We start from the raw sequence: 27484 nt of genomic DNA, 5'->3' as shown, positions 1-27484 counted from the left end.
TCCCACCCTCTAGTCAAGCCCCCTGCCCCCTCCCACCCTCTATTCACGCCCCTGCCACCCCCACCTCTAGTCACGCCCTATGCCCCCTTCCACCCTCTAGTCACGCCGCCTATCCAGGATCTCCCGGACTTCACTACCTGAAAGTAGGCAAGTATAGTGTACTGCGTCCAACATTTGCCCTCAATGACCTGTTGTAGGATAGCTACGGGGCCTGTTTACCCAATAGGCTGATAAGCCTCCTAGGGTGCAAGTAATTTAGTGGTGCAAAAAAATTGTGACAGGGTGATGTATAAACTGATATTTATGTTAGGATATAAGAGGATACCTGTCCTCTAAAGGAAAAAGAAAACATGAAAGAAAAATGTACAGTGGTTTAAGTATTTCCATGGTAAAGGCTGAAGAAACAGGGCCTGAGGCATTAAGGAAAGTAAGGCAAAAAAGGGAGTAAGTGTTCTCTAGGACAAACCATGTTACAATGCAAGGGGTGCAAATAAGTTTATTATTTTGCACATAAGTTAAATACTGGCTGTTTTTTCATGCAGGACACAGATAATTGACAGCTTTATTTTTACACTGAAATTTAAAGTTAATCTAGAACACGCCCTACCCCAACTATAAATCTGTCCCCACATATTAAATTTACCCCCCCCCCCTCTCCAGTGCAACATGGTTTTGCCCAGGTGCAAAGTTACTCCTTTTTTTATGCTTTGCTCTCCTTAGGTGGGCGCTTGAGGATAAGCGAGTAGGAGAGACAAAGGGCCCAACTCCTTAAGGAAAGCAAACCGAAAAAAAGAGGAGTACATTTGCTCCTGGACAAACCAGTTTTTTCATGTGGCAGACAAAGCTATAAAGCTCTATTTTTACACTTCAATTTAAAGTTGATCTCGGCTATGTCCTACCCTAACTATAAGTCTGTCCCCACATTTTAAATTTACATCCCCCTTTAGTGCAACATGATTTTGCCAAGGTGCAAATTTGCTCCTTTGCTTTGATTGTCTTAATGAACTAGGCCCAAGGATGGTGACAAGAGGAGTTATGACAGCCCCCTCCCTCTTCACACCTTCACCCCCAGTAGCGCCCCTTCATGCCATCATTCTGCTGTACAGTTTGGTTTTTCATGACAACGAAATGAGTGACAAAGTTGTCTGTGACCTTTTTATAAAAGGCAAGTGGACCTGAGTTTCGAAAACAGAGGAGCATAAACATTGGTGGGGAGGAGGGGGGGGTGAAGGACAAAAATTGGATGTTTGTTTTCGCCTACCGCTTACTAGGCTGGTGTATATAGCTATTATCCGTTCAATACGCGTGGAGGCCGCCATTTTGTGGGCTGAATTATTCCCTAGACACTTGTGATACCAGCGCTTGTAAATCTGTGCCAGTCAGAGGCTGAGACTTGTAGTTCCACAATACGTTGAGAGCTACATTATTTCTAACAACTGTAAATGGGTGTGAAAACAGTGCTGGCGTGTGACCGGCCTGTAAGACTGCAACAGGACTTCCTGTACAGACAGGAAGTGACCCAATCGAATGTATTGGGAAAAGCGCATGGAAAACACTTGAAAACGCATCCCTAAAACATGTTAGTTTTATGCAGATTTGCCCATTTCCCCAGCGCATGTGTTAACGAGCCTTAAATGGTTGATAAGACTAATTAGAGGTGAACTTGCTCTTCTCTGTAGCCATCTGTTCGATTGTTGGCCACACAGATAATAAGATGATATCTGATGATACAAAATAATATCCAGCTCATTATACACACAGAGGCCAAAGGCAGCTGACTAGGTTACTTTGTGGATAACATTGACTTGATCTATAAATGTAAGTAATGGAGTATATCTGAGTGCAGTAGAGGGAATCTATTCATAAACAGGTATTATTGCTACATTCTTCTCTTACCTCTAATCTTCACAATGTTGACACAGCAGAACTATTTCTTGCTTAAGTTCTTTCAAGCGATTGCCTGTTGTGAAATGTTTGCCACTCTACAATGTTTTCAACTTATTCCTGGAAAGGCTTCGTGTATTTGTCCAGAATTATGTAAGTGAGAAAAACATCATCGATGTGCGTGGCGGAGCTGGAAGGGCAAACTACAGCTTTGCATCGGTTGTAGGACTACAAATCCCAGCTTTTGGCTGGCACCGGCTGTCCTAAAACAGCTACAGAGCTAAAATTTGCCCAGCTCTCCTTTTTTATCATTTATTTTTATTTTGTTTGAAGGAAAATGAAAGTGCTTGAAAGATCATTTTGACAACCACAGATATAACTATTAATATAAGTTTCCATACCTTGATACATACTTAATATTAAATGTTGGATTATGTCAACAGATTAACATCAAGTCACAAGATAATCTGGTTCTCCAATATTCAGTTTAAGGTGAAAGTGAAAAAAGCACAACTTTTATTTAATAAAATCTCGGTTTATATGAAATTGAAACAATTTGACATATACACTAGAAACATAGTTGCCAACATTTTAAAATAGTTTTCAGGGACATTTTGCTGCTGAGCGGATACATCTAAGTACATTGTGTGTCATATTGTCTGAGAGAGGACCAAGGAGTACTACAATCCCCATCTTGTGATGTTTATATTTTTCTGTATAGGATTTTCCTTTGGTAGCATTTTGGAGTAAATGACTTTTTATTCATTTTAATATACAGGGAAACATAGGTTAAAAGTAGAGGAATTAAGCAACACTTTTTGGTGATTTTGACAAAAGGAGCGTTCATGAGAATAAGCCCACAGCCCTCTACACCAATCTGTAAGTAGATAGTGTTCATGATTAAAGGACTAACAAATGTGCATACTTTTATTAAATATTTTATATATATATATATATATATATATATATATATAAGGATTTGCCTTTCTAGTGTAGCTTAGCCTGTATTAGAGACGTACAGCGTTCAGTTTTCAACAATATATGCAGTGATCGTGGGCTAAGGAACTGGGTAAAATGATTCCTAATTAAGACTAAGCCACCAGACTGTCATTCATCATCATCATCATTTATTTATATAGCACCACTGATTCCGCAGCGCTGTACAGAGAACTCACTCACATCAGCCCCTGCCCCATTGGAGCTTACAGTCTAAATTCCCTAATACACACAGAGAGAGAGAGAGAGAGAGAGAGAGAGAGAGACTAGGGTGATTTGATAGCAGCCCATTAACCTACTCGTCTGTGTTTGGAGTCATTCAGAGCAGACCCACCATCTATATTGGCCAATAATATATAGCTGTTCACAGGGTTGATGCTACCAGTAGGGAACCTAGACAACAATAGGTAGGGGGCACCTTAAACACTGGAAGAGTAAAATAATGTCACTTATCCAGTGTTTTTCATGTCTCAGCCGCTCTCCCACATGTAGTGATGGACAGTGACATGAGGGAGCCATTAGCTTCTCCATGTTAATGATATGCTGGGATTGTGGCGCTTGGCTATGATGTCACTGCCAGGCGCCACTCTCACAGGCCCTGGAGGAGAGGATGGTGCCCTCACCTCCTGTCTGCTGGGGTAAGAAGCGGAGTTCTGGTTTTCCGGTGATCTCCATATTGTCCATTTATAAACAGCCCTTTGGTAACAAAGTGTTACTGGTTTCACCAAGGCCTTTATATCATCCAGGCATCTAGTCTGTGCAATGTATACAACTTTACCAACAGCCCATCTTATATCCAAGAGCAATAATACTACACAACACTGCTTAGATGGTACAACGGCTCTGGCGACAAACACAAAATAAAACTAGGAAGTTAAAGCAATGTAAAAAATCGAAGGAAGGTGCATGAAAAACAATTAGCTACGGTCATCCGAAGGTATAAACCCCCCTTTAATTGGTTCTTGGGTTTTTGTGGCACAGCCTGTAGAAATGTCAGATAGATTCCAGGGGAATAGTCCTAGAGACACAATTTTTATTGGATAAAGGAGATCTGGCGTGGGTGCAAGTGTATCCCTTATACAGCCTTGTCAGGCTTCCAGCAGCAACGTTAGACTAATCTAAGGAACAGGTCACAATCCTCTGCTAAAGCTATTTTCTTACTGTAACACAATATTCCGCAGCACATTTTCCCTCCACACGCTGCAAACTTAAAGTTTCCACATTTGATCTCGGCAATTATCCTGCCTGGTATGTAGTTGGTTAAGTCTCGGTCCTACGGGGATTAATTGTGACTCCCTCCGTTGGCATTCCCTAGTGGCAGCAGCTGTAATTATTGATATAAAACTATTTATGATAGAGAACTGTCTAGCCCAAAGGACTGTCCTGCCGGGAAATGAATGAAGTATTTCAATCCCACCTATTGAAGATAAATACTTTACAGCAGCAGGGAGCCAGCGATCATCAGGGCCCAGCCAGCCCCTGGCGATTTACTAAGACTAAGGCGGTAATTCCCTAGAAACAGCTTCTAGTATTGTACCAGCTCAGATATGAAGCCGTCTATCAATATTTATTATTAGGCAGTACTGTGGCTCAGTGGTTAGCACTTCTGCCTTACAGCACTGGGGTCATGAGTTCAATTCCCGACCATGGCCTTATCTGTGTGGAGTTTGTATGTTCTCGTGTTTGCGTGGGTTTCCTCCGGGTGCTCTGGTTTCCTCCCACACTCCAAAGACATACTGGTAGGTTAATTGGCTGGTATCAAAGTTGACCCTAGTCTCTCTCTCTCTGTCTGTCTGTGTATATTGGGGATTTAGACTATAAGCCCCAATGGGGCAGGGACTGATGTGAGTGAGTTCTCTGTACAGCGCTGCGGAATTAGTGGTGCTATATAAATAAATGGTGATGATGATTATACTGTATCTGCGTACTATCACAGCAACTAGCACTAGATTTAAATGATCCAGCCACAGGATTAAAATTTTTTGCAATGTCATGCGTTGCTGAATTACAGGCGTATTACACCATTTAATCTTTTAATGAGCACTATTAATATTCATTAATAATACTCATATCAACAGATTTGTCTTATACAGGTTATTAACATATTAACCTAAAATATGGGACAAATCAGAACCGGATAACTTCTGTTGTACAGACAGTTTCTTCTCTACTGTGTGTGCTAATGACTGTAATGACTGTAATTTGGAGCAAGGTGCTTAGAATAAACTAATTTACATACATTAAAAAGCCCTAAACATTCCCCATCTCATTAAATTGTACAGCAGTGCTCCTCTCAGTGACTGGCGGAGGAGGAGCTTATTGATCTCGTTTCTATATGACATTATTGAGCTGCAGCAATTATCTGCTTTGCACACTGTGCAGATGATGTTTTTAAAAAGGGAATTTCGGGCAAACTAAAACATTTTATCCATCAAACTCTTCTACCCACCAACTACTGACCCCCTGCATTGTGGAGCCTGCGAAACATTTAAGCTGGTCCATCACCTTGAACCCCTGCTTTTTGGCACCTACTGTGCATTTGAGCTGGCCTACTGGATTTTAAAGTTTTAAAGAGTCCTCCAACGCAATGGATCAGAAACGACATGCAGAGCACAGATTTATTCAGTATGATGAAACCGGACAAGAAATATGTCAGTGCTGAATAAATGTCTAGTTGCGGGAAAGAAAGATTTACAAGTAAAATCTTTAATTTGCCTGAATGTAGACATTTTTATTTTGGCCTTTAATTTCCGATTATCAGCATCTCCGGTCATGCAAATAATGCCTTACAAGAACTCTGTTCCTGCTTGTTTCCCCTTACTTTCATCACTGTGGAAGTAGCAATACTAAAATTGGAATATGTCATAGACAAAGGGGAATTTAATTTTCTTGTGTGTACTTGAATGTTAAAAAATTCTTTTAGCCTTTAAAAAATAAACAAAAATTCATAAGTTGGTCACTGCACTCTGTCATATTTCTGTGAAAGTCTGTCAAATTGCTCAAGTCACTGACTTGGATCAATGAAATAAACTGTCCTGTCGCTAAAGAGGTTGCAATCTAACCATTGGCGCCCTAGGTAATCACCTAAGTTCACCTAATCAGGCCATGATTGGGAATCGAACTCATGACCTCAGTGCTGTGAGGCAGAAGTGCTAACCACTGAGCCACCGTGCTGCCAATATACATGTGAATTCCACATTGTTGACAATGATGTCTGAGTCATCTTCACCTGTACGGAGCTATCAGCATCAATTTACTGGATGAGTTAGCTAATTGCATGAAGTTCATTTATATGATAACAACTAGTTACTTGCTGGGACTTAAATGGCTCTGGAATTTCACCCCTTGTTTATCTCATTAAATAAACATACTGATGAGATTCATACAGGTTTTGTCAGCTGTGGTTTAAGTTTCATGTAAGGACATGTGACATCTCAGTGAAGAGCTTTGTGTCCTCAAGACAATCAGCATAAACAAATAAGCACATGTGGAATGTAAAATAACACTAATGCTCTTAATTTAACAATACTCCTGTATACACTCTGAACATTTAACAATACTCCTGTATACACTCTGAACATTTAACAATAGAACTGCAGGTAGAAGCGAGTTTAGCAGTGATACGTGCTCACTAGTCATCAGAGAACCACAAGACCGGTGAGCGCCAGACCCCAGGTCAATTTTTGGGACTGGGTTTTACTTATGATATTCCACTGAAAACTGAATTTAAATTAAAACTCCAATATGACCTTGTCTCAACAATGGGCTCTCTTATGTCTGAGATCTTGTGGTTTGATCACTAGCTTCAATGTCCCATTGTATGCTATGGATGAACGCAGACTCACACCTCAGGATAATAGGATTTTTCCCCATTGAAGACGAAGGGCTTTTGAGTCGATGTAATATTGTACATGTATTGCAAAGTAAGACTTCATTTCATGATGACTGTGCACGGCAGAGGTCTTACTAGGCTCTCACTGCTTAGTGAATGAGCACGTGATGAATATGTGTTTCTTTGTGATCAGTTTAATCAGTGGTCATTTCTGACAATCAGAGAGTTATTGTCAACACTATTGGTCAATTAGTAATCTCTCAATTTTAAGTGTAGGGCCTCGTACATACGGGCATTATTATAAATCATTTGACGCACACTCTCAATGCCTAACAGGTCTATTAATTTTGTTAAAGAAATAAAATATTTAAAAACAAAATGAAAATAAAATAAGTAAAAACAGAAAAAAACTAGAATTTAACCACTAGAGCATTTTTTTTGCGCATTTGATCTTCAATTGTCATCCTCAGATGATTTAGAGTTTTTCTGTGTTTTATAAATAGACCAGAAGGGGTAAATTTATCAAGCTGCGGGTTTGAAATAGTGGAGATGTTGCCTATAGCAACCAATCAGATTCTAGTTGTCATTTTGTAGAATGTACCAAATAAACCATAACGAGAATCTGATTGGTTGCTATAGGCAACATCTCCACTTTTTCAAACCCACAGCTTGATAAATTTACCCCCTAATGTTGCTAAAAGAATGGGTTTAATTTTATATTTTTACTATATTCAGATTAAAATTTGTATCATATGTAAAGTTACTAACTACTTTTTTCTGTTTAGCGTTACACGTCAACAAATTAATGTATTTCAGCCTCCAACTTAATTAAAGACTCTGAATCCCACAAAATAGCAATCAATAGTTTTGCCCATCGGTATTTTTGATTAATTTTCTTTATTGTTATAACACAGTGAATACAATCCATTTGAACTCCGCTACAATTGTAAAATATGTTTATTCTGATTTCTCTGCATGTAAAATTATGTTGGATCTGTAGTTTCTGTTTCTATTTACTAAAAAATGAGGTTAATTCTTGTAAAGCAACAACAGCAACAATCATTTAAGGCCACCAGCTTGGTCTGAAAGGGAGTTTATGGAACCCTCATTGTGAAGGTACTTCCAGCTGTTCCTTCCTGTGGACTCCCTTTGTAGTAAGACAAGGGGTGGGAATTAGTATCACTGTGCTAATCTGTAATTAGTTGTTAGAACTGAGGGATGCTTAAGTGCTAAGGACATTAAAAGCTGAGGTGTGTGTTCGAAATTTTATTTGTCCCCTCTCTAAAGCGGTTAAAGTGGGCAGGCACAGTGAGCCTTGGTACGTCCATGTTGTGTCACTTGGACCACATTATATATTTCCATGGCTTGTGGTGTCTCTTAGTGGCGGCTCGAGGCATGTTTATTGGTGCCCCCATTGGGATATCTCCGGGTTTGGGCAGCACGGTGGTTTAGTGGTTAGCACTTTTGCTTCACAGTACTGGGATCATGAGATCGATTCCCGACCATGGTCTTATCTGTGAGGAGTTTGTATGTCCTCCCCGTGTTTGTGTGGGTTTCCTCCGGGTGCTCCGGTTTCCTCCCACAATCCAAAAACATACTGGTAGGTAAATTGGCTGCTATAAAATTTACCCTATTCTGTGTTTCTGTCTGTGTATGTGTGTTAGGGAATTTAGACTGTAAGCTCCAATGGGGGCAGGGACTGATGTGAGTGGGTTCTCTGTACAGCGCTGCGGAATTAGTGGTGCTATATAAATAAATTATGATGATGATGGGTTCCAAACTCTACGGTTTAGCTGTCTTGTGCTTTGTTACTCCCGGAGCCATTTTTCGGCTGGTGCTTTGAGTGTCACACCAGATGGTTTGATCATAGTGTCTGACGGAAAACATTGAGCAGTCGGCGGCCTGTGCTTGGTGTGCTCAGAGTTAGGCTTTGGTTTTCGGTAGAGGAACCGCCATCGGTGACGGATCAGCCAGCCCAGAAGGGATTATTGGATACTTGGGATAAGGGATAACCAAGTGTAAAGATAAGGGCGCATCCGGGTAGAATGTTTCCCCATGTAATGATATCGAGAGGGTAAATGACCCTCACTGTGATATAAGGAGCATTGGTCCGAGCCGGACTGCTTATCAATTTCTCCTCCACCATACAGTGTTTATATTTGAATAATCTCCTTTATATGACAAAGTCCTTTATTTATTATTAGATTTATAAGTAGGGATATTAAAAGGGGGACATATTATTATGTGAGAACATCAACCATTAAGCATTTTATTAGGATTTGTCTGTGTACGTGTGCTCCTGGACATGTAGGCATGTTTACTACAAAGGCCTCTCACAAGAACCAGTTTGACGGCTGATTAGCAGCCCTATGGACAAACAAATTAAATAAAGAATAACAAAAATACCACCATTGTTTAAAAGGGGGGTATCTTCTCTTTCAATTCCAATGGCTGTTGGTCATACTAACAACAACTAATACATCACTCTTATACTGTAGATCTATTCCAAATTTAAACTTATTCCAAATTTTAGAGTTGACCTGTTGCGTGCAAAGAGTGAAAGCAGGAAGCCATTTTGTGAACTGAACCAATATCCGGTTTATCAGTACAGGAAGGCCGAAATTTAGTACAGACGGTCCAAGCCCTTGTTAAAGTTAAATATCTAAGCAGTATAACGAGCAAAATGTATTACTGACCCATTTTTATGGAAATAAAGAGTTCATAATGTTCATACTAGCTAACATTTCATTACTTCCTTTCGAGAAAGGGGGAGTGGTAACACGATTGTGTCATTAAGCCCCGCCTCCTCCCACGATCCAAGCGGATGTCTACTTCTTAAGGAGTCCCCGAAATTCGGGTAGAAAGTATGATAATGTTATGTAGACCCAGAGCCGTTGGTGTGGTAAATGCTACGTGTAATTTAGTAGCTTCAAAGTAGTATTTTTGCTCTACTGTTTTCTTACTGTTAGGCTATTATTTGACGCATTTTGCTGCTGTCAGTTAATTTACTGATGCTTGTCAGCCATGCTTTTTCTGTTATTAAGAATGAAATAAAGGAAAAAGTATCACAGTTCATCCATGTCCACATACTGCTGTTTATAATAAAGCTGAAAAACTGCAGAGCTGAGAAAATTATTATGACATTAAAAATCCTGACACTGGATTGGCTAAAGAACAGGGCTCCTTTCCCGAGCACTTCCTGTTGTGTCCACATTCCACAGCGGAACACCGCAGAGCGACAGCTCAGCACTTTTCGGAAATATTAAGGAAATAGAGTTAAAACCCAACATCTTTCAGCATATTTTTGTTGGCTTAGTCTTGTGACTCCAGTCTCAGCTGCTGAACTTTTTATTTAGTCAAAGCATTTTTGGTGACCCTGCAACACTTCAGTAACCTATAACATTTGACGCATGCAACGCCTCCTGTGTGGTAAAACATATAATACATGGCGGACGCAGCCATTAATATATATATATGATATAATAATATATATGCATCATTATGTTCCCCCGCCACTTATTTATTGCGGGGGAACCAGGAGGTTGCCCTGCTCTCTCGGGAGGTCTCCGAAAAATGCGGGAGTCTCCCGGACATTCCAGGAGAGTAGGCAACTATGCGTTAAAGAAAAGCAGCTAATGAATCTCTAGAGACTGAAGTGTCTTTTACATTTCTGTCTCCATTACTGAAGTCATGTTGTCTTACCTGTCAGTCTTTCATTAAATCTTGGTCTCCATGAAAATGGCCACCTCCATAGGCATCAATACATGGACATAGGACACAATTTCTGAACTGTGTCATCATGCCACAGATGGCGAACCCAACCACGTCTTGTACTGGCTCAGTATCAGGGAGAATGCCAGACTCTTCAGGGAGTGAGGGAGATCACCCCTAGTTCAGGGAGTCTCCCTGACATTCAGGGAGAGTTGGCAAGTATGCACTTATGAGAGGTACTGTACTTATTAGCCATAATCGACAAATATATTTTCATACCTTGTAATATTACGTTGATTTTGTTAACAAAAATCATACATTTGCCACTAAGATCATTAACCAACTTTAATAATAATAATAATAATAATAATTAATAATAATTAAACCTATTGGGCCTGATGCTCGGACGGAAGTCCCTTTGTATCTTTGCTGAAAAAAACGGACTGTATGTACACCGCGCATAAGGAACATTTATGTATTTAATGTAAAAATATATATTTTTTAAAACATATTTTTTATTAATTATTATAGTATTATGAGTTCATTCATTTTGTAAAATATTTTATTTAGTGACTTTATATTGCACATGTAACGGGTTAGTCAGAGCGTACTGACACCCAGATTTAAATTGAAACGCATCTTGAGATCTGCTTGGGTTTGAATACGGACGGAATAGCGCTCAAGTTCCGTACTCTACGCATTTCAGGCGTGAATCGGACCAATGATGTCTCACTTATTTCTTTGGTTAGCGATACATCTTTTTGTGGTGAAAGGACAAAGGGTGGTAATATATATCAGCCGTATGTGTTATCAATTATTTTTACAGCATGTTAACTACACTTAAAAGTTGAATAGAACAACCAGAGTGATTTAATCCGAGCTTGTTTTATGGGAGGGCAGTTAAACATGAACCTTGAGCTACCAAGAGTCGTAAAATTATAACTTTTATCAATTAAGAGGGTTTTTTTTTTCTCTTTTTAACCCTGAGATGAACAGACGTCAGTGAAACGGTAGCATACAGGTTTAATGATACAGAACATGATTTTGCACAAGATCTCACTCTATCCCTCACACCAGTCAAAATCTGAGTCAGTGAGGAGACTATTTGAATTACAGATCTCTTTTGCATTGTTTACTGTCTGGCAGAGCTTTCTTTACATTTTCTTTACATGGGGTGCGAGGGAAAAATTAGCAATTATTTCTGTCAAATCTCCGCTGTGAAATGTCTCACGGGCGTTGCGGAGACACCTCACGGCTAATTGAATTCCCCCCATGGACTGCACACAGGGAATGGGGCTTGTTTAATAACAGGGTGCAAAAAGTGATATTGTACTGTAACCCATAGCAACAGATCAGACGTCAGTGTTTATCTGTCTACCCACAATGCACTGCTACTTGCGTATCTGATTTATCGATGTGGGTTAAAGCACATCATTGCCTTTTGCACACTGCTAATAAAGTAGAATAAATAGGCACCAATGCTATAGTTCACGCTACTGTGACATAAAAGCTTAGTGCTCTATTAGGATATTGCATGTTTGGTTTTTCATGCTTTAATACAGGTTGCCGGTAGCACACTTGACAACTTCAGAGCTCGGTCTCACGGGTGGGAACGTTGAGGACAAGGAGGTATGTAATGGGCAACCTAGCGCTTTACAGCACTAGGCAGCCCCCTGGGGACGTAGCCACGCCTATACTGCAATGTGACCACGCCCCATTGCGCAGTGACCACGCCCCCTGTCCTGCTATGTGGGGGTTAGCAGTAGGATGAAGTGTACTAGCAAAATCAGGGCCAGAACAGGCCTCTCCTGAGCATGCGCTGCCGGGGTTTCGGGGTCCTCTAATAATGCACGGTCTTATACATGTGGGGCTGACCAATCAGAGATTTGGAAACGATACAGCCCCCAATATTACAGCATGGTGGCACAGTGTTTAGCATTGCTACCTCAAACCGCTGGGGTCCTGAGTTCAATTCCAACCTATCTTTGTGGATTTTGTATGTTCTCCAATATTTGCGTGAGTTTCCTCCAGGAGCACTGGTTTTCCACCCACAGTCGAAAAACATACTGGTAGCTTAATTGGCTGCTGACTAAAAATGAACCCTAATGTCTGTATGCGGTAGGGGATTTAGACTGTAAGCTCCAATGACCCAGGGACTAATTTGAGTGATTCCATATGCTCTGTACAGTGCCGTTTGCTATGGTGGTGCTATATAGCATTGTTATCTAACCTGTGACACTCCAGGTGTTGTGAAACTACAAGTGCCAGCATACCCTCCTAGCAATAAGCTGCGATATATTGGCAAAGCATGCTGGGACTTGTAGTTTCACAAACACCTGGAGTGTCACAGGTTAGCCAACACTGTGCTATAGAAATACACGACTGCGTGGGGCACAATGGTCTTATGTTATGTTTAATGTTATCCCTTCTATAAATATACACAGCATGAGAGCATAAGGAGACAAAACAAGACAGGTTTTTATATTTTAATCAAAATAAACATTGTGACAAGACAGCTTTCAGGGACCAATCTTTAAAAACTGAAGTAAATTTATAACAGTTGAGAATGAGAGAGATACAAATTGCCTCATGTTGCCCATTTGTATGTCAGAACTTAGTAATAGTCATGTCTACAGGGTGCAGGTTACTGAGCTCCCAGATCCCTGCCAGATCCAGGCCGGGTTTTGTCACCAGCCCCAGCTCTCTAGCTCCATTCCATTATATGTGGGAGTGACGTCACTGCGTGGGTGTGGCCTCCGAGCTGTGAGTGTGAATGGCAAAGTACAGCCCAGGAAAACCCTTCACTACAGAGGAGAGAGCTGAGCCCAGCACACAGCACAGACACTGCAGGGAGCCCAGCACACAGCACACAGCACAGACACTGCAGGGAGCTCTCAGGACCACCAGCAGCACAGAGGGCACCAGCACAAGGGAGCACTCAGCACAGCAACAAGGGAGCACTCAGCACAGTAACAAGGGAGCACTCAGCTCAGTAACAAGGGAGCACTCAGCACAGTAACAGGATCACAGACCCAGTGACTGTGAGTATTTCAGCCCAGCACAGAGGACACCAGCACAAGGCATTGCAGAAACCACTGCATAGGACAGCACAGTGCTTACTAGTGCAGCAGAAATCGGGATCACAGTCCTGAGGATCCCCAGCATAAAGGATCACAGCTTGGTTTATGTCCCCTTGCCTGAGAGGGAGAGTCCCAGACCAGCCTTGTCCCAGGCTGAGCTCTACCCTTTGGAGATGCTGAACTGACAACAACCCCCCTCCCCCCCCCCCCCTCTCTATAGTCCCCATGATTTTCCTAATGTTGCTGGAGCCCCACCATGACAAGACCACCAGCACCCCGGAGAAGATGTTTGATGGCTCCAGGAAGATGAGAAGCCTGTGGGATGAAGTGAAGCTGGAGGTGGCCGGGGACAGCAGCTCTGTAGTCCTCAGCAGCTTCACTCAGCTGGACCCTGACCTACCCCCTCTGGAGGTGAGCTCAAAGCTTTCATGTTTGTGGAGTCTCCAAAACAACCCCCCTTTCCCTTCCCTCCCTAATAGTGTTACAATTATTGGCATCTTTACTTTTTAGATACATTTCAATGTAATAATTTGTGCAAACCATTTGGGTGCTGGAGGCTGACTCCCAATTTATAAATAATGAGATCTTGTTTGTTTGTTTGTTTTTCTCAATCCAATCAGTCATAGTAACAAATATGTTTTTTGTTTGTATTAAGTGAAAGTATATTGTTCACCTTCTTATTTGTAATGGGACACGTGTTGAATTGAAGTTACATTACTCATTCTTTATAAACTGGTAGGACGAGTTGGCAAAACTAGTTTTTCCAGTAGCGACATGGTTAACAGATTGCTAGCTCTTTTGGTTGTAAAGAGATTTCTTTGCAGGCTGTGTCCCTAAAGCGTGATCAGGTCTGCAGCAGCTCTTAGATTTTGCAGTCTCTGGTTTGTTTTTGGCATCCAGGGTCGGTTGGGTTAAATTGTGGTAATGGATGGAATTTTAATCATCAGTGGATTATGGCGGATGGAAAAACCACATCGATGGATCGGTTTATTGGACCCAAAGACCTGGACTGTGAAAGGGGATTAGCCGATCAAAGAGAAGACAGTGGATGGTGCCAACTGTAGCATTATAATTGTGCTGCTATTTCCATGATAATACCGTACATTAGTCTTTGGAATATATTAATGCACAATGTATTGCTACAAGGCAGTAGCTGGGAATTGGTAGAAGAATAACACTATACTGTAGATCATTTTGGCATAGACTGTAATGTATGGAACAGTCATGGTCCTTGATTGATAAATAATCATAAGTACATTGATCTCATATAGATGCTTATGGAAGCCCCTATTGGTTTGTTGGATTTTTTAGCTTTAGGTATGAAAATAAGGTAACTTAACCCTTAGCAACACTCTTAACCGAACTTGCTTTTGTTTATTTAATGCACAGACAGCAGTTGTTGCCCACAGGCAGAGGTCTGGCCAGTAATTATTCTGGCCCCCTGGCCATGAAAGGTTTGTAGATTCCAACTGTGATGAAAAGACCAAATACCCCAGCTATGTCCTGGTGGTGTATAGGCTCCCTGCAGGAACAGTCATTCCATCTTAATTATATCTGCAGATTATTTACAGGGTCTGGATTTTGGGGGGTGTAGGATGGAGAGATGCCATCAGCCTGAGACCATTTTGTCAGGGACAATCCAGCTCCCACGGAGTGATGAATGCAATATTTCATGTCATGAGCCAGCCATCCCTATTCAGAAGAGAAATCTGGATATGTACTTTTAAGGTGACCGATAGTGTTTCTGTGTAAAACAGCCTCTTGTAACATTTCCAAATGTGTTTATAAAACTTATTGACCCCCCCCAATAATATAGCCATTATTGTTTTTAATTTTTTTTTTGTATTCGGTCCTGATGGGATCTTTATACATTAGTGGTTGTTATATGCAAGGAGTTGGATGTTCGTTTGTGGTCCTTGAAGAACCACTAAACCCCAACAGACCACTGACCTTAAAATGCAGGGGCTTCGCCATACAGGAGACGTATTACACTGTGCAAATTTGGTCTATGTAATAAGTTCACTGAAGGATAATACAGGGAGCCTTTATGAGCCTAAAATGTTTGCGAGGTCTGTAGTCATTGTCCTAATTTTAGTTATGGTTTGGGAATATATATATTGTATAAGCTCATATTTTGGGTGTTTTTGACCTTTAATTTATGCTATATATTGAATTATTTACTATTTGGAGCCCCTGTGCCTGAGGCGAATACGGATAAGATAATGGCAAGATAACTCCCAAGAATTTGGATGTGATATAATGCCGTGTGTTTGTTCCTACGGTCTGACAGATGTTTCTGAAGAGGAGGGGATTTGGTGGAAGCCCGCTGAAGCCCTTTTAGGGTATAATGTGGTAACATAATAACCAGGGGCATGGTTTGGATTGCCTGTAACTCACAGCAACCTAGCAGACATTTAATCATTCAGATTGCAATTGTTTGCAAAGATGGAGATGTCTGACCCCTGGATTTTCTCCATGATCACAGCAGGGGAGGGCTGGCAAATTTTAGCCTGGGGGGTGAAACTTGTCTCAGCAGCCTGTTAGGAACATTTTAAAGGGGAAAAAAATACAAGTAGCCCAGTGACCCAGCCCAAGATAGCCCAATATCTGACCGGCCTGGGGGGCAAATGCCCCCCCTGTTCAGCCCCTGGATCACGGTGCATCCTCTCTGCACTGTCTCCGACATAAACAAAGCAGGTTCATATTTATAGATTTACTTCCTTTTACTCTGACAGAAAAGATTTCAGATATATTGTAAAACCTTTATATATAGGTGCGTTTATGTTGGTTTGCATGTATATTTTTGGATTTATTGATGCTGTTGTGTGGGTGTGTAACATCTCTCGGTGTATAAAAGTCTGGCAATTCTACCTAAAATACATAAGGTAACTATATTAATGGGACCTGTAGTATTGCAATCCAATAAACCTTTGTGGCTAATAACACAGTGATATTAGCCCAGTTCTGTTCATCCGCCATCTTGTCTTCTTCTCTCTGGTATATTTGAAACAATAGACTACAATCTTTAGGTAGCTGCAGAGGATTCTGGGAACAGGTTAAGGAGCAGTGATGCTGAGGATTATTGCTTACTGCTTGGCTACTATTTTTGTACTCTTTTAAGTTTGATTTCCACTCTTAACTAAGGGTTTGTTTACATTGGGGCTTTTCGTGCAGCTTACTAGGGTATATTATTCAAACCAGCCTGAATGCATCGCAGATTAAGGGCCATAGACCCCTATGGAGAATGGATCCAAGCAAGCGTTCACAGCGTACATGGGATAGATAATTTGGCATCTTTAAAATCTCCGTTCTGAAAAGCTATGATTGCTTTCTCTTTAAAGGAATAATGGAACGCATTAAAAGGATATAGCAAGGCATTTGCCAAAGGCGTCCTGCAGCTGTTTCATTAGTACATGCCATATGCATGGCTTTTTGTTGATGTTTTTTTGTGTGGGGAGGGTATCTTATTTTCTCTCACAGGTTTGGGCAAAGATGGATATTTAGTTCTGTAAGTTTGTTTTAAGGGTCTTTCACCAACACAATCAAAACAATATACACATATTTTAAAAATAATGAACAATATTTTAAGATTGTAAAGTGTTATAGACCCTAAGGGGTTAAAGCTCCAGAGAAAGCAGAGGGGGGGGGGGGGGGGGGCTCTTGTTTATACTCTGCTGAGTTCAAAGGGAGGGGATAAAGTTTTGTGGTCTCCCCCCCTCTCTTAACCCTCTTACCCACCCCTGTACAAATCACATGGCTCTGCTAATGCTTTGCAGATGCTGGCTGCTTATTATCTGCCTCAACACATTCCTCCGCATCCTTTCTCTCTCCGGGATACAGGAATGGGAGAACTGAGGCCTTTCTGCTTGGCTGGGATGATTCAGGGAGCGCGTGATAAGTTTCTTAACGCTGTGGAATAACAGAGCGCGCACGCTGTACATGCACGGGAAGCTAATTTTGCGACAAAACCTGTAGTACGCAAGCATGTATACACCACTTAAATTGTACGTATCACTTGCACGCATTGGAGTCTTAACTATTATACAACCTACCAATTTACTAACAACTTTTCGGTTCAGTCACAAAATGGCCGCCACCAACGCGAGTAGGCCACAGGTTCACTTTACGTTACCAGGTGGGCTGTAGACCGTAAGGGGACCTTCTAGAAAGTTAACCCAGAGAAAACCTGGCAAAAGTGCCTTACTTTTCACCTCATAACCATTACCCCAACTTGCATAGACTTGTGTATTTTAAGTCTACAGTGCATTCATTTCATAATATCCCACTATAAATAGAATTTGTTGAGACACAACTGATTTGACTGTGGTTCTGCATAAAATATTTCAAAACTGACCACAATTCGTGTTATATTATGGTGTGTTCATAACATTGTGTGTTATTTGGTTTCCTTTTCGTTCTATTTCTGCTTTATATTCCTCCTTTGTTGAATAGCCGCGCAACAACGGCACCACCCTTTCTTAAAACGCATCATAGCGCTACCATACAATGCCTAATTAAAGATACTTGTCAAAGTGATCGGTCTATTACATATTGCTCTTTTTTTTTTTTTTTTACTTTTTTTTTGTAGACGAAGGTTGGGTGTAACCTCTTAAGTTGTATTATATTCTACCTGTTGCGTGTTTACCTGTATAGCTTATTTACGTCAATGGAAGTTATATAGCAAATAACCTCTTTCATACACAATACATGTGATACATTACCCCAGTGGGAAAAGTCTGAGGCGTCTTGTAGAGTTCAGTGTTGTAACAAATTACATTACGGGCTTTTATGCTTTTAAGACGCAGGATATAACTCTATATCTTATTTTTAATAAAGTTACATGAGAAAATATATTAAGTGAACACACCCTTACATAACCCTCAACAGATAGTGTAGGGATATTTAATACAGATGGGAGCGTATATATATTTCCTTCTATACCATGCTAGTGAGCATTAAGCAATGCACAGCATTAATTTAATCCATACAAAAGCATCTGTTGCTTTTGAGCTCCGGTGGTCCCAATGAGTTATGGTACGGCTTTCGATTACCACTTGGTTGCCAGAGGAATGAACCACTGTTATCCTACAATGAAGTGCTAGCTCCTTGGCAACAAAAGGTGTTAAAGTCTTGCAAGTTTGAGGACAACACAGATGTTTTTGGTTTGTTGACCAAATGAATCTGCCTTATTTAAAAGGACACCAGAATATTTTCTTCCCGTGTCCCTAGTTGATTTGATGAGGTCATTGTTACATAAATTATCCCATTTAAATTGCTTTAAATTGCCATTGTAGTTTAGACTTTGAGTTTGCTTTGAGGAGCAAAAACCTTTTTCATTCTTCTGTATATTACAGTGTTATATAGATACTGAACTGACAGCAAGGGAGACAATGTTGTCTGTGCCAGTATAATTGTACTGTTTGTGTTTAGATAATAAAGGGGAAATTCAGATAATGCCTGACCTGTGTTTGACATGTAGTGATCCTGGAGTACAACGTCCCTCTATGTGGGTAAATACTTGTCTTTTATACATAAAGCGCCTCTCGGCTTGCTGGGTAACATGGGAAATGTAGTTTGGCGACAGATGAAGTGACAAATTATATCTCGGTCATACAATTACATCTAAACACGTTAAGACAGTGCAGTGTAAGTAACCTATTTATCTACATGTGCCCTGCTGGCCCCATACGCACATTATCAGCAGATTTGCCCAATATTGGTGCATATGTTGTCCCAAAATGATTGGCATGTCCAGGAATGATCCCATCGTAATGGTTAAGGATCACTGAAAAGGACTCGATCTGTCCACCCACTTTGGTGCCCATATTGGAAACTGATCCAGAATCGGCCTGGCTGTGGCTAGCATAACTCTTTATTTGTTCCAAAGTCGATTTAAGTGACTTATCCATGTTAATGGCTTAGTGGTTATCACTTCTGCCTCACAGCACTGGGGTCATGAGTTTGATTCCCGACCGTGGCCTTATCTGTGTGGAGTTTGTATGTTCTCCCTGTGTTTGCGTGGGTTTCCTCCGGGTGCTCTGGTTTCCTCCCACACTCCAAAAACATACTGGTAGGTTAATTGGCTGCTATCAAAATTGACCCTAGTCTCTCTCTCTCTCTGTCTGTCTGTCTGTGTGTGTGTGTGTGTGTGTGTGTGTGTGTGTGTGTGTTAGGGAATTTAGACTGTAAGCTCCAATGGGGCAGGGACTGATGTGAGTTCTTTGTACAGCGCTGCGGAATTAGTGGAGCTATATAAATGGATGCTGATGATGAATCGACTGGACGCACAAGAATTAGGTTTTCAAATCTTATTTTTTCCCCACCAATTCTTCGGTGGTGCATTCTCTTCTTGCCATTCTTATTAATCTGAATCTGTGAAGGGAATAAGAACTGGGGAAAAAAAGAAACACAAGAAAAAGGAAAGAATAGATCAGTCCTTTATTGAACCACGGCCTCAGATTACAGATTCTGCATAGGCCTGGAAAAGATTATGTGGGAAATGTCAGCAGCAGGACAGAGCATCAGGACAACCAAAGCATTCTAGGCCTTATCTGAGCAAGCGTTTAATATTTACCTTTTAGCGACCTTTAACCCAGCAATGGTACCTTATCTCTCTGTAAAAATAATGATCCTGAATGAATGGGAAATACGCCACGGGTTTTATTTCTACCTCTACCGTTTATTTTTATTTTTTATGACACCATCTTGCTGAGCTTACTAAACAAAGGAAGGGGAAAGTTAAGTGTTTTAAAAGTATATAAAAACGTGGCTCTCTCTCATGCTGCTGTTTTTAAATGTTCTGGTAATGGTGTTTTATGAGGTAAGATTTTGCAGAAAACTGCATCAAAGAACCATATGATGTACTGGAACTCTGCTTCCTTCAGTTTTTTTTGGGTGTCCAAAATCCAGTTTATTTTTCCTGGCTGGGCCTCCTACCATCTGCGGATTCTTGTGTCTACCCAGGATGCTCAGCTCTGTTGAGAGGAAAAAATAAAAAACACAGATCCTGTAAAGATATAAAAATGTTATGTAAACATAATTGCAAAAGCAGCACTTGCTGTACGACGTTAATAAGGATTATTTTGTTTAATACCAGCTTTAGAGCGCCAGGTCAGCAATGTTATTCTATACGGAGCTTATTTGTTATGTTTTATCTCTCGTCAACAAGTGAACATTTACCAGTACCATGTTTAGGGTAAGAATCCATCCAGTGGTCAAAGTGAAAATTTAGAGAGGTGACGTATTGACATCTACCATATACCATGTATCAGCTCCCTTCCACCACTGAATGGATCACTATGAATTTGAAGTTGCTTTAGAAATACAAGTGCAAAAGATGGATTTGTTTTTCCGCAACCAAGCGTTTTAAGCAGCACTGCAAAATAAAGAGATTTGTTTTAAAATAATGAATCCTCGTACATGTGGTATCCTCTAATGGTGTTACATATTGTTATATTTAATGGATGAACAGAAATGCTTAAGTATGAATTTAAGAACACATGTAAGGTATGCCTAAGATCTCTTAAGCCTAGGGTAATATATCAACGGGCATTTTGATTCTGGTGGCAAGGTGGTTAGCATTGCGTTCGATTCCGACCATAGCATTTTCTGTGTGGTGATTGTATGTTCTAACCATGTTTCCTCTGGGTGCTCCGGTTCCCTCCCAAACTCCATAGGCATACATGGTAGGTTAATTGGCTCTAATGAAATTAACCCTAGTATGTGTGTGTGTGGTAGGGAATATAGATTGTAAGCTCCACTGGGGGAGAGACTGTAGATACTATATAAATACCAATTAATGACAATTAATAAATAATAAGTTTTGTGGAGGGAGGTCAATGGAGGACTAAAGATGGCCGCTATGTTAATACTGTAACTGTTGGGTAGATTAAAGCACCACAGACAAATAGACCAAGCGGCTGTCCACGAGCCGAGGTCAGGTTTTCGGCAGTGAAAGCGTTAGCCACGTAATTTCGCCTCTCACTCCCTCATGTGGCTACAGTGGGGTCTGCCAAAGCAATAACCGAAACAGGTGGGAGATCTGTAATTACAGAATCGCACAATGTAGCAGGAAAGATGTTGATATAAGAAGCATTCATTCAGCAGTTTTTGTGTGTGACATATCGCAGTATGTCTGCCGCTCAAAATGGTCTGAGAATACAAGGAAGAGACTATTGTCGTAGTGTTCCTGGCGCCTGTGCAACAGTGTAGGCAGCCATTTTGTGGACCTAACCAATGGTCTGTTCACTAGGAGGAACTAGTTACATCACTGAGGCATGAGACACAAAGTGCCTCATGCCTCCGTGATATACTAGTGACTTGATAAGCTGCATTCTTGTGAAGATAGGTTCAGCCTACAAAATGGCTGCGTTCGCTATATGTAGGGGGACTGTTCCACTTTAATACTTCTATTTATTGTTTATTGACCTGATGTTTGTATGTTGTTGTTATTTTGATGTGGGTAGATGCTGCTCTCTGTATTTTTGCTGTGATCTTTGCACATGTCAAGGAACTGAAAACATGTCGTTTCCACAAGGCCTTTGATGGCGCTGGAAAGCAGATGCTTGGCCTGGGGCGGTGACAGACCTGGAAAGCTTTTAATTTTTCCTTTGCTACAGGTGTAATAACAAGGCAGAAGCTATGAGGATTAGATTGATACCCTGGGGGATCTTGGTTTGTTTTCTATATCGTGTTTTTGTTTTTTTTCCAGGAAATGTTTCTTTATACTCCAGTTGTACCCCTCTGAGCCTCATTTGCCGTAACCAGAGAACTTTAATTTGATTTTTGCCTCAGCAGTTTTGGCGTCCCAACCTTGTAACGTGTCCCGCAATCCGTGTGACCAGCGTGCTTTTCTGAGCCATTATTAATGTTTCGCTGACTGAGAAGGGCACGGCCGCCTGTTGTCTGTGTTTAAGGGTCAAACGGTCACTTCATACATGACGTGTTTGGGGGTCATCGCCTGACCTCGTTTCAGGCACATTGGGGGATCATTTTATTTAAAATTGACCAATTGGGCCTGCAGTTTGTGCGGAGTGGCAGGGTTGGCTGTAGCCAGTCTTACTGTGCCTGTGCAAAGTATATTCATTTAGCTTATTAAGGGGGGTTGTTATGGGGCTGTTTTTTTTTTTTTAATAGTTAAAATGCTCATCTCTTAAAATAATTAGCAAATTGTAACACTGACACATGTCAAGGTCCCTTCCTTTCGGCGATTTAAATAATCAATACTCTATTTTTGTAAATCCTTGCCATAGATTGTGAAATGGGTCATTGCCTCAAGCCTATTTGTTCGATCTATACCCTTATGTTGCCCTGCCTCAACCACAGCAGCCGGAATGAATAAGTGATTTTTTTTTGGGGGGGGGGGGGGGGGCGTTTGCTATTTGCACTGGACAACCTTGACGTATTTTTAAATCAGTAACTTCCCTTAGTTTACAGTTTCCATTTTTCTTTCTGTGGTTAATGGGGAAATTAGTTGCTGGGTAAAGCAAACAATTTAATTTGAATATATATAAACATTAAACCAAAAATGCACTAGTTGCACAGTGTCGCTCAAGGAAGCCATTTTATGTGAATGTTCAATGGCTGCTCATTATGATACATCGGGGCTCACATGATTGTATCTGAACATTTCGACCTATGTAATAGTTTTCTTTTTCATTTGTTAGAAAGTACGTTTTGTAAAAGGGAGATTTACAATCGTCTTATTCATTCTCCCACCAGAGGAACGACTAAAATGAGCTTATTTTACGTCTCGGAGGACATCAACATGTCATTTACAATTAACTAATCGGTGGTACCTTTTTGTATAAGTTTCTGTGGTAAACTACATAAAGATTTCAGCTATAAATACATATACGTAAATAGGGGCGCTATTGACGTGGCCAAACTAGTGACGTCTCTACCTTAATTTTCTTAGGGGGCATATAGGCAACCAAAATGTGTCATGTTTTACTTTTCAAATCCTCCCACTAATTCTAGGACCAGATGGCAGTGTGGGTTTCTTACATAAAAATCCCATGAAACCGTGAGGTAATCTTAAAATGTCAATATATTTGGTGAGGTGGGGGAGGCAGCCTCAATCAAGCTGACGCTATTCAAGTTTATCTGACAAGAATAATTAGAATGGGAGCTATTTGTAGCCGAGGGAAAAAATAAAGTTCTGAACACATTCCTACACGTACATTGTTATCATTATTTTATTTTATTTTATTTTGTCCTGAACAAGATGTCTCTAAAGTAGTTTATTTTTAGATTTTTGTTGTCTTTTAAAACTAAACATTTTTTTTTTGGTGTCTCTTTAGAGATAAGGTGAATTCCAGTATATTCACCCCCCATGCGGCTTAGTATTGTGTATATGTTATGTCACATCCTTGTTAATTCGAAGGGCAATATTCCAAAACAATGAGTAGTTCCCAACTATTCTTCTTGCAAGTAGATTTTTAGGGGTGTTGGGAATCCAGGAATAGTGATGCTGGTAATTAATTCCGGTCCCCAAATCCTGATTTCCCATCGTGTTTGGTCTAAACCGGTGTTGGCTAACCTGTGACACTCCAGGTGTTGTGAAACTACAAGTCCCAGCATACTCTTCCAGCAATAAGCTGCTATATATATTGGCAAAGCATGCTGGGACTTGTAGTTTCACAACACCTGGAGTGTCACAGGTTAGCCAACACTGGTCTAAACCTATAACCCAATATCAAAATGTTAATATTTTTGCAAATCCCACATCATTTTATTATGCACATATTTAGGGGGAGAACTGATTAAGTATATATGATATTTTTCAGTCTTGGATAAAGGAATATATCATAATGTATAATATTATTATATAAGCTTCACAATACCCTTAGGTTGTGCTATTTTATGAATACAGGTTGCAGACGTCCTAAGATATTGCCTTGGCCTCACTTATTGTTTGCGTGACCTCTGGATCTACAGGTCACCCCACTTCACTTACACTTCCGGCTTTTTCCAGGATCTTAGGTAGGGCAGATGCAAGGCATTGTGGGTAACCTGAAGCACCGTCCAGGGAGGCGAGATTGTTCCTTCTACACTCACAGGTTACTGTTCCGTGCAGTTTGTGTGCTCATTACATAATGAGTTTGCAAAGACTTATGCAACTTTTCAAGAGCTAAATCTGCCCCGGATTGTAAACTGCTCAGCGCGTTTCGTCACCTACACATAACGCAGGTAGCCATTTTGTGGGCTAAACCACTAGGATCGAATGATTATATTGCCTCAGTGATGCCCCTAGTGAATGGATAGACTGTACTTCTGTATATTGGTTTAACTAACAAAATGGCTGCCTCCAATGTAGGCCATTAAATTTTTACACAATTGTTATAAAAGACAATTTTACAGCTATCGATTTTTGTTTTAATTCTGAGTATTTCTTCATTTTGCTGCTAGCAGGAAGGTTAGCCATTGTTACGGTGGGTATCTGGGCTACGGCTGGGGGCATTTAGCAGGAATCCATCCGTGTAATTCCAGTCCCCTCATCCAAGACAGATCATTTGTACAAGGATAAGAGATTGTCTCCAGTCAAACAGCCATTGTTGCTGACAAACAGAGAAGTGGCTGAGCTCTCCCTTCCCCTATTCATATCCCAGGTCATTCTTAAAAAAATAAACTCCCTTTCCCCATTGTAAAGCCGTCTTAATTATATCTGCTCCAGCTGTTTACTGGGTCGATTTAACCGTGTCCTTGCCTGAGATATGACAGACAATCTGCTTATATATACTACGTGCTATGTACAAGAATGTTTTGAGAACTATAATGGCATTCAGTAGCTCAGGTTCTCCCATCGCAGGGAAATGTTTTAAACAAGTTATTCTCCCTACTCCTCAGTAGTGTGGCTAATAAGACACTATGAAGCTGAAAGATCACATAATATGGTGGTGGATATACTAATTATATAATATATTTGTTGTTACCATCTATATAATTAATGATAATGTTGATATAACTGGTTGATTAAAAGTATTCTATTTTTTATAATAATTCGTCCTCAGGTGTCGCTGTTTCACTGTAGTCTATGAATGACGTTCCATTGTTCAGCTTAACATTCTTGGCTCCGAAAATGCCCTTGATTTGTTTTTGTTTTGTTTTCACTGAGAGATTTATTAAACACAAAGAAAATGATAGCACATAAGGATGAATATAAATTCTATAGTGTGGAAATGTCTGATTTTATCATTTAAGTTCCATCTTACTTGCGCTGTTTTGTGTTATGAATTTGAAGTGTCGCTCTTGTATATTTCGGTATAATCATATTCCGCTACGTTAAATGCGTTATTTATCTGTAATTTGCTTAAAGCGTAACCTTGGATATCTGCTGTTGGAATGGATAATCAATAATAATATGGTAATAATCTAATACAGTGTTCTAACTTCAGTTACTCTCTCTGCCTCATATCTGAGGTAATATATCCTCCTTGGCTCATATCGCTACACAGTGCTCCCGACCTTTACGCTTGTCCGTTCTCGTGGCGTCTTCAGCGATGATGAGTGCGGCGTGTCGGGGATGATAATTGCTCTGCAGAAGCGCTCACTTAGCCGTGGCAAATTACTGTATTATTAGACACAAGTGATAAACTGGGAAGCCATACACTTCAGAGGCACATTGGTATAATATAATAACAGGTGTCCTGTGCAGTTAGTATTATTTATTTATAAGGCGCCACAGATTCCGTAGCGCCAGATACAGAAGCAAGTAACAAATAGAGGAGTAATGAAGACTGTTCTCTTTCTATGTGGAAACATTCAGTAGCGCTAAAAGGCATACGAGTTACCCATGAAAGGAGGAGGGGAGCCATTTTTTCGGCTACCTGTCGCCTGTACACGATTGGTGGCAGCCATTTTGTATGCTGAGCCAATGTTCCTGAGAACGCAGCCTATTGAGTCTCTGAGGCATGAGGCGTTTGCCAGACTGTGGTTTGGAATCCTCTTGGCTCCGTTACTGGACGTTCTGTCTCCGTTCACAATACAATACCGGCTCTCACCTTTTTGGAACCTCGTACCAGCTCTGTTATGGCATTAAGGGATGATCTCTATGTCGTTGTAGAAGGGAATTGATGAATCTGTGGTCTGGAATGTTTTCAATTGTTGACGAACAAAAGATTTGTTGTACATGGGCGTGTGGTGTTTAAAGAGTATATACACCATGCACGCCAAAGTTTACTATCGGTAACAATAGCCTCTGCTGTATTGAGAGACCTTTTCTTTTATTGCTGCAATACTGAGGTTTGTTGGATCTTTAGCGACGTTGGGAGAGATTTTCCAATTAAGAGATCGGTGTCTCCAGTGTGTCTGCTCAAGTGTGTACCTGTTACCTGTGCACGGTGGATGCAGCCATTTTGTGTCCTGGACCAATAGTTATGCCTCATGGATGCCGCTAGTTCTTAGGCTGCATTTCAGTATTTGTCCCGCCCACAAAATGGCTGCCTCCGCTCTGTGTATGCAACAGGTACACTTTAAAGGCAGTCTTGTGAATGCATAGAAAAAAGGAACTTTGTAGTTTTAAAAAATAAATAAATATATAAATAAACCCATCCTTTCGATTATAAAACGTGTGCCCAGACGGGAGACTTGCCAAATGTACGGATGATATTGTATATTATTCACCATCCAATGGATTATAGAGGATTTTTTTGTTGTTGTATTTCCAAGAAACAATGACTGGTCTTTCTCTGTTCCCAAATCAGAACAGTCTGTCTCCTGCTAAAGCTAAGAGGTTTACGGGCTTAATCCGCTGTTGAGCTCCTGGCTCCTTTTTGTGGCCGTGTCACAAGACCAACGGGGTGGCTAACGATCCCGAGAGATGCTAATATCCGGATAAATTCCAGTAAATAGTATCTGTATAAGTGGCCAGTTGTGATGTCATCACTTGTGTGTTATAATGAATAACACCCCCCACTGTGAGTTATTATCGATATTACGAATCGCCTCAGACGTCCGTGATCTGAGCCTTGGGCCCTGACGT

At 40.7% G+C, this 27484-nt stretch overlaps 1 protein-coding gene across 10 annotated transcripts in view; it reads left to right on the top strand.

Annotated features, from left to right (window-relative positions):
• RALGDS (ral guanine nucleotide dissociation stimulator) overlaps positions 1-27484 on the top strand; it is a 165299-nt gene that overhangs the window by 116374 nt on the left and 21441 nt on the right. For 4 of the 10 annotated variants that reach the window (XM_075185339.1, XM_075185330.1, XM_075185329.1 and 1 more), the window contains exon 1: positions 13386-13914. The exons of the other annotated variants lie outside the window; for them this stretch is intronic. In XM_075185339.1, the coding sequence (XP_075041440.1) occupies positions 13729-13914 (186 nt within the window). In that variant the 5' untranslated portion in view covers positions 13386-13728. Of the gene's footprint in view, positions 1-13385; positions 13915-27484 lie in introns of those variants that run through there. 10 annotated transcript variants of the gene reach the window in all.

This window comes from Mixophyes fleayi, chromosome 9 (genome assembly GCF_038048845.1).
Source record: "Mixophyes fleayi isolate aMixFle1 chromosome 9, aMixFle1.hap1, whole genome shotgun sequence".
NCBI lineage: Eukaryota > Metazoa > Chordata > Amphibia > Anura > Limnodynastidae > Mixophyes > Mixophyes fleayi.
Note: the sequence above shows the minus strand (reverse complement) of the source record. Positions and strands in the feature narration are given on the sequence as shown.